Source organism: Triticum aestivum, chromosome 6D, assembly GCF_018294505.1.
Source record: "Triticum aestivum cultivar Chinese Spring chromosome 6D, IWGSC CS RefSeq v2.1, whole genome shotgun sequence".
In the NCBI taxonomy this organism is placed as follows: Eukaryota; Viridiplantae; Streptophyta; class Magnoliopsida; order Poales; family Poaceae; genus Triticum; species Triticum aestivum.
Window position 1 is genome coordinate 49,918,320 of NC_057811.1, and position 7,088 is coordinate 49,925,407.

General features: G+C 41.3%; 1 protein-coding gene across 1 annotated transcript; it reads right to left on the reverse strand.

The window, feature by feature from the left end:
• Positions 1 to 5,156: 5,156 nt before the first annotated feature.
• LOC123143462 (uncharacterized) lies at positions 5,157 to 6,015 on the reverse strand. The gene has a single exon (XM_044562391.1). It carries the CDS (start codon positions 5,962 to 5,964, stop codon positions 5,293 to 5,295), a length of 672 nt encoding a protein of 223 aa, XP_044418326.1. The 5' UTR covers positions 5,965 to 6,015; the 3' UTR covers positions 5,157 to 5,292.
• Positions 6,016 to 7,088: the final 1,073 nt, after the last annotated feature.

Below are 7,088 nucleotides of genomic sequence, written 5' to 3' on the forward strand. Positions count from 1 at the left end.
ATTGGTTTTCACTCTTTTCATTGGTTTAATTTAGTTTTCTTTTTTTATTTTTCTTTCTTACTATGTTTCTTTTGTTCTTTTGTTTGGTTCTCTTTGTTTCTTTTTTCAACTGTTTTCTTTGTTTGATTCTTTGGTATTCACAGGTTTTTATTATTTTATTTTTACTTTTTTCAGCACCTACCACTTTTCTCAATACGCATTGTACATTTTTCTTATATACGCGTAATATTTTTTATACACGTTGAACATTTTTCTTCAAGATGTACATTTTTTCAACAGCATGTTTCTGAATTTTTTTATTGATAGATGTTAAATAGTTTTCAAACACACATTCAACTTATTTTAAAGGAACGAAACCATTTTTAAACTAAACAAACATTCTTTTAAATTGTATAAAGAATATTAAAAAAATCACGAAATGCTTTCGAAATGCATGAATATGTTTTAGAAAAGTGTCGCATACATTTCTCTTGATGGTACAAAACTTTTTCTTATGTTATGCGAACATTCTGTCTAATTATTTTTTAGAAATGTCAAGAAAACATTTTTCACAATGCCACGTATATTTTTTGAACCATACAAAACATTTTTGTCGAATTACACAAATTTTGTTTACATTGTACAACAAAATCTATTATGTGATACACATTTTTCAAAATGGTGAACATTTTATAAATATCATACACATTTTTTAAATTTTAAGATTTTTTGGTATTTTACAACTATAAGTGAATGTAATAAAACAAATAAAACAAAACAAATCGTGAACTACAGAGCCAGCACTCCTCCCACACCGTGCCGGCCCATTTAGGGCGAAATCATTAATTGAGAAGTACTCCTTTCAAAGGTCACTTCACCCTCCCCAGGTTGCAACAAGTGGGACACTGCATATGCGGCACATGTCACAACCTGTGAGTTTTTTTTCGTAGATCCCTTTATTCAAAATGGTTTATCTATTAAACCGTTCGTCCAAATCTCGAACCGTTTTCACCGTTGGATTCCTTGCGTCGAGATTTTCAAAATTAAATCCCATGCTGATAGGTTTCGATGAACTTTTTTTCTCGAAAAAACAGGAAAAATGGGAGAAAAATCATTCCTCTTGCGAAAGAAAAAAAAAAGAAAATGTGTAATTTTTCGTTTCCGAGAGGCACGGCCGCGCCTCTAGTGGAAGCAAAACCGTGCCTCTCACGGAACAAAAAAAAAGAAAACAGATTTTTTTTTCTCGTTTCCGAGAGGCACGTGTGCCTCTCGCTGAAGCAAAACCGTGCCTCTTGCAGGGTGAGAAAAAAATGAAAACGCTTATTTCTTCCGTTTCTGAGAGGCACGACCGTGCCTTTCACGAAAGCAAATTCGTGCCTGTCGCGGAAGCAAAACTGTGCCCTCACGGAAGGGAAAAAAGTGTGTTTTCCTGTTTCTGAGAGGCACGGCCGTGACTCTCGCGGAAGCAAAACCGTGTATTTCGCGGGATGAGAAAAAAACACGTTTTTTCAATTTCGATAGGCACGACCGTGCTTGTCGCGGAAGAAAAAAAAACAAGTTTTTCGCAGGAAAAGGTGTTATTTTTTCAAAAGAATTTTTTTGTCCAAAAGCTAAGGAAGACAGAAACCAGAAGAAAAAAAACATCTAAAAACCCGAAAACACATGTGAAAAAATAAAAAGAAAACAAAATCCGAAGGTAGTGCCTAGAGTGGCGCGATCTCAGCCCACCCCAAGTGACCCTTGGGGAGGCAACGAGCGCACCTCAGCTAGTTGCTTCCGGAGGTGTGCTCTATGTTAAGAAAAATAATAGGAACTCTCAAACCCTATTTGACGCCTTAAGCGCCCGTTATATGTTTTTACTGTAACTGGCTTGGGCTTGCCCATCTAATTTTTTTCATTTCACTAGTGTAAAATTCGAATTAGCATCAGTTTTCAGGAACCCTGCCAAGAAGGTTCGCCGGTTTATTGTGGTTTATTTTTCTGTTGGTATTCTCTTCAAATTCATAATATTTTTGTCGACTCCCGGATTTACTTTTAGAAAATTCCATTTTTCAAATTTAAATTACTTTTAAATTTTGGTTTTCAAATTACGAACTTTCTCGTACCCACGAACTTTTCCCAATTCTGTGATGTTTTTTCGAATATGTGAAATGAACATTTCCAAATTCATAAACTCTTCTCGAATTTTGTGAAATTTTTTCAAAATCCTTGAACTTTTGTTTAATTATGCAAACTTTTTATTTCAAAATCCATGAACTTTATTTCAAAATTTGAAAATAAATTCAAAATTAATGGAACTTTTGTAATCTCTGTACCTTTTCATATATATGTTTTTTATAATCTGAACTTTTTTGAAATATATCAATTGTTTTAAATCTGCTATTTTTTCCTTTAAATTTTATGATTTTTCAAATCATTTTTGAAAAGTCAACCGTTCAACTGTCAACCAGCGTGGCTCGGCCGGCCGAGCGCGTGAGCGTTATTCGGCCTAGGTAACGCCGTGAACGCTGTTTACGTGCTCTCATTGGCAAAATGCGTCATGGGAGGCGGGGCGCCGCGCACCACACCCTGCGCTGGTAATTGGACCAGCCGTTTTTGTCTAGTTCTATTTCCTTTCGTGTGTCTCCTCCTTATTTATTTTTTCTAATTTTCTTTTTCCTTCTCTTTTTCTATGGAATTATGTATTTACTTATTTTTAACATTTAAATTTATATTAGATTTAAAAAAGGTGTGGGAATTACAAAATATTGTTTGGAATTTGACAAAATGTTTGCGTTTTTGGAAAATTATTATGACTTTCAAAATTATTTCCATTTTTAAATTTTGTCCGTAAATTAAAAAAAGGTTCAATTTTTCGAAAAATACGAATTTAGAAAATAATCATGTTTCCCATAAAATATTCCTATTTTAAAAAGTTTCAAAATTTAAACTTTCTCAAGTTTTAATCTTTTGGTAACTTAATAAAATGTTTGTGTTTTCTGTAAAGTTGTTCAAATTTTCAAAAAATGTTCCAGGTTTCAAACTTTCTTAACATATTTAGTGTTTTCAATTTTTGGGGGTATTCGAAAAGTGTTCTCATTTTCCAAAATTGTTTAGAATTTAAAAAATGTTTTTTTCTCAAAAATATTTGTCATTTCAAAATTCATTCATGTTTCAAAATTTGAATGTGTCCCACAACTCCGTTAGCGCCGATCGTCAGCTGGTTGCCTGGGCGCTATGGTTAGGACGAACCACGCTTCGTCAGCACCTGTCGCCTACACCATGCCTGGGCGTCATGGCGGGGACGCCGTACTACCTCCATCTAGGTTTATTAACCGTGCTCATATTTTTTTTTTGAACTTTGACTGTAAATTTAATAGTTTTATGCATTTAAATAATACTCCCTTGGTCCCGAATTAGTTGTTTTAAATTTGTCTAGATATGGACACGTTTTAGTGTGTGATACACCTACGTCTAGAAAAATCTAAGACAACTAATTTGGAACGGAGGTAATACCATTGAAATATATAAGCCAGCATGCATGAGAGGAGCTCCTCATTCCCCGTGATCATTAAGTTTCATTGTACAACTACTACTCCATTGTTTGACGCATTAAATAGGATTTGCATGTTCCTCGTAAGGAATTAATGAGATGGAAAACCAACGCAGCGGGCCAAAGAAGGGTAATTATTGTCATTGATTTTTGATTTAACATCCTCCATGCACCTAGGTTGCTCCTTAGATGCCCTATGCACTGTACGGAGGGAGTAGTTATTAAAACTTGGGGACTCTTTAATAGACTTGACGACGCCAACCATTGCCCTGGCGCCACTATCGCGCGTCTTGCCAGTTCCCGGAGGCCATGCAACAGAGACAAACTTTCTGCTTCCTCCATAGACTCGCATTGGTTCAGGTTGTGCCCCATTTAGAAGAAAGCCAGCCCCTGATCATTTCTAGCGATAGCCGAACATACACTCAATCTGGACACAACATCGAACGCCACTCAATTCGTGTTTTTCTTTTAGTGCTTTTACATCTTTTTTTATTTAATGCATTTTTTGTGCACAGTTTGTCCCATGCAACACGAGGGTGAAGCTCAATGGTGCAACATGCGACCGTGTGCTAAAGAAGAGGCTCATGAGCAGACATACGACATTGAACTAAAAAAGAGGGTTCGTATATATGCTTCTCCTTCATACACATCTCATCGAGGAATAATATATATGCTTCATTACACATCTCCTCGAGGAATAATATATATGATTCTCCTTCAAAAGAATGGAAGAACTTCATTACACATCTGCATATTTTAAAGGTTGTACAATCTTATCGATAATTTATCCTCCTTCAAAAGAATGGAAGAACTTCATTACACATCTCATCGAGGAATAATATATATGCTTCTCCTTCAAAAGACCGGGGTCCAAGTTAAGGATTGTGTATGGCAGGGTCCCTAGCTATAGGCTGGTTAGTATTTGCGTCTGCATATTTTCTCCTAAAGAATGAACCTTAACAAAGAGGAGGCGGCCAAACTCTTTGACATCTACTCCCTCCGTTCCCTATTACTCGTTGCTGATTTAGTACAACTTTGTACTAAATCAGCAACGAGTAATATGGAACGGAGGGAGTATGTCGGATAGAGTTGGGTTTTGGGGGTTTCGCAATATCTCTACCTCCCCATACTGCCCCATCCATGGCATTTCTCGGCCGTATCTCCGATAGGCAGTTGAACGACATAGGTGGTAAAGTAGCGATCTTGGGTTCAATTCATGGTTTTTTTTTTTTTTTGCCTTGATAGGGATTTGAACCAATTGATTTATCATCCTCATTACGACATTGGAGGCATTTTGCCGAGTTCCTTTGACATGGTTCTCTTGACGTGCCTGATTTCGCTCATTGTTTTGAGGTAAGTATAAACTATAAAGAAGTGGTTGGCTCGGAGGAAGAAATGGACCAAAGAGGGGATAGCTTTGGGACCGCACAGTCGCACACCAACAGCTACAGCCTACATGGGGTGCCCTTTGTGCACTTTTTGACAAGGACAAACATCGTCAAACACGTGATGGGATGTTTTTCTTTAGTATTTATTACTATTTTCCATTTTCCTGTCTAGTAATAACCGTGTGCCGATGTCCACAATCAGTATGCCCTTTGCATGAGAGAGGAAAAGACGTCCGCGTGAGAGAGAAAAAATCGCGTCAATTCGAATTAGCAAAATCCTTTATTTAAATTTCATTACAACGTAAAGCACATGTCTTGTTGATTATTTCAATATGTATAGGGTGCTATGCCATCACACCGTGCAAGAGAGATGACTAAAAGGCAAAAGCCCATTCAGCCTCCGAACTTGGCTTTGTAGTCCTGCCACAGCTGCTGCACGTTCTTGCCGAGAATCTGCGCGAAGAAGTCGTCGCTGTACCCGCTCTTCATCTTGGCGTTGAGCTGCGCGACGAACCCAGGCTTGAGCGAGTCGCAGTAGTCGAGGAACCTCGCCGTGATGTCGTACCCCTCATCCCACCGGCTGCCGCTCCCCCGCGGCCTCCAGTGCCCAGGCGCGAGCCCGGCCTTGAGCCGCACGTAGTCGGCGATCCCCTCGATGAGGCCGCCGTTCGCCGCGCCCTGCCCGTTCCACTGCCACACGTGCGTCGCCTCGTGGTACAGCACGCCGGTCACCTCCTTCTTGACGTCGCCGGAGGTGTAGCCGCCGACGTAGCTAGCGCTGAGGTGGATGCCGTTGCCGCTGGTGAAGGCGACGCCGTCGATGTCCTCCACGACGAGGGTGACCGCGTCGACGGGCTTGCGGTCGGCAGCGGCGCGCTGGTTGAAGGTGCTCCAGATGAAGGTGGAGGCGTCGGAGAGGACCTGCTTTGAGTACGCGAGGCCGACGGCGTTGTCGAAGCGCTTGCCGCCGGTGGTGCCCGACGCCGTGTTCGACGCGTCGAACGTCACGGCCCGGGCCGTCGCGGCCATGGCTACCAGGAGGAAGAAGGCTACGTGCAGCTTCATTTTAGGTGGATGTTTGTTGCTATCAGTGTGGGTGTGATTTGCTGCCTGTGGTAGTGGCTATATATAGAACCCAAATACGGTGCTGATGGTAGTATATGTGTTAGGTTCAGTCAAAAGCATTGACTGGTACTTCGTCTGCTTTGGTGGTCGCCATCTCTGCATAAATGTGATGCAAGAAAGTTCGCAGGGTCAGCCTTATCTTTCTTTATCGGTGAGATCAACGTGTATCAATAATGGCCAACCATGCAAATCTAGTTGCTGAAAGTATTTTGTTAGAGCAACTAGTATAGCAGAGTTGGCATAATTTGAATCGCCAAAAATTGCTATGCAGGCGATCGCAGGCTTTGACAAAGTCAGAAATTCCCCAAAAAATGAACTTGCATAAATTCCGTGCGAGTAGGACCTGTCTGTCATGCCGATTTTTCAACCGATATCCCTGATTTAGAACAACATAACTGATTCATAGAACACATTCAGAGGCATCGATTTCATTCTATAAATAGGGTTGGAAAATTAATTGCACTATTACTTACATTCATAGAACAACTAATTGATTTAACTAGCCCTAAAAAAAAAATTGATTTAACTAATGTGTAGCCCAATACTAACTACTTGCGGCTACCACGGCGGCAACGGGGAAACGACATTGGACGTTGCAATCTCGCAAAAACGTGCCTCTGTGGCCTCGGCGTAGACCGACCATGTGCGGGCAGCGGCATTGCTAGCATCGAGGGCCCGGAAATGGGGCACAGCGACCTCATTGCACACCGGTCATGCTTCGGTGACGGCGGCGGTGGGGGCAAGGTGGGCGCGCGATCCAAAATCTACGGCTCCCTTTTCGTGTCCTCCTTTCGACCTTCATCCATGGCCATGTCGTACAAGGCCCAAAGTGGGGCCAGTTCATCTAGTTGCTCTTGCTCCTGCTCCTCCTTATCCCAAAGATGAGCGGGTGCTCCTTCCGTTGCGCCATTGACGAGGAGGTGGTGTGTTAGAGGCGGGCGAGAGAGCATCGGGGAGGGATTGCATAATGGGGAGAGGGGCGTGTGTTGGCCTTTTATAGGCCGACAAAGACACTTTTAAGGGGGTTGTTGGGGAGGCGGCAAGTGGGGGGCGACCATCAAGGG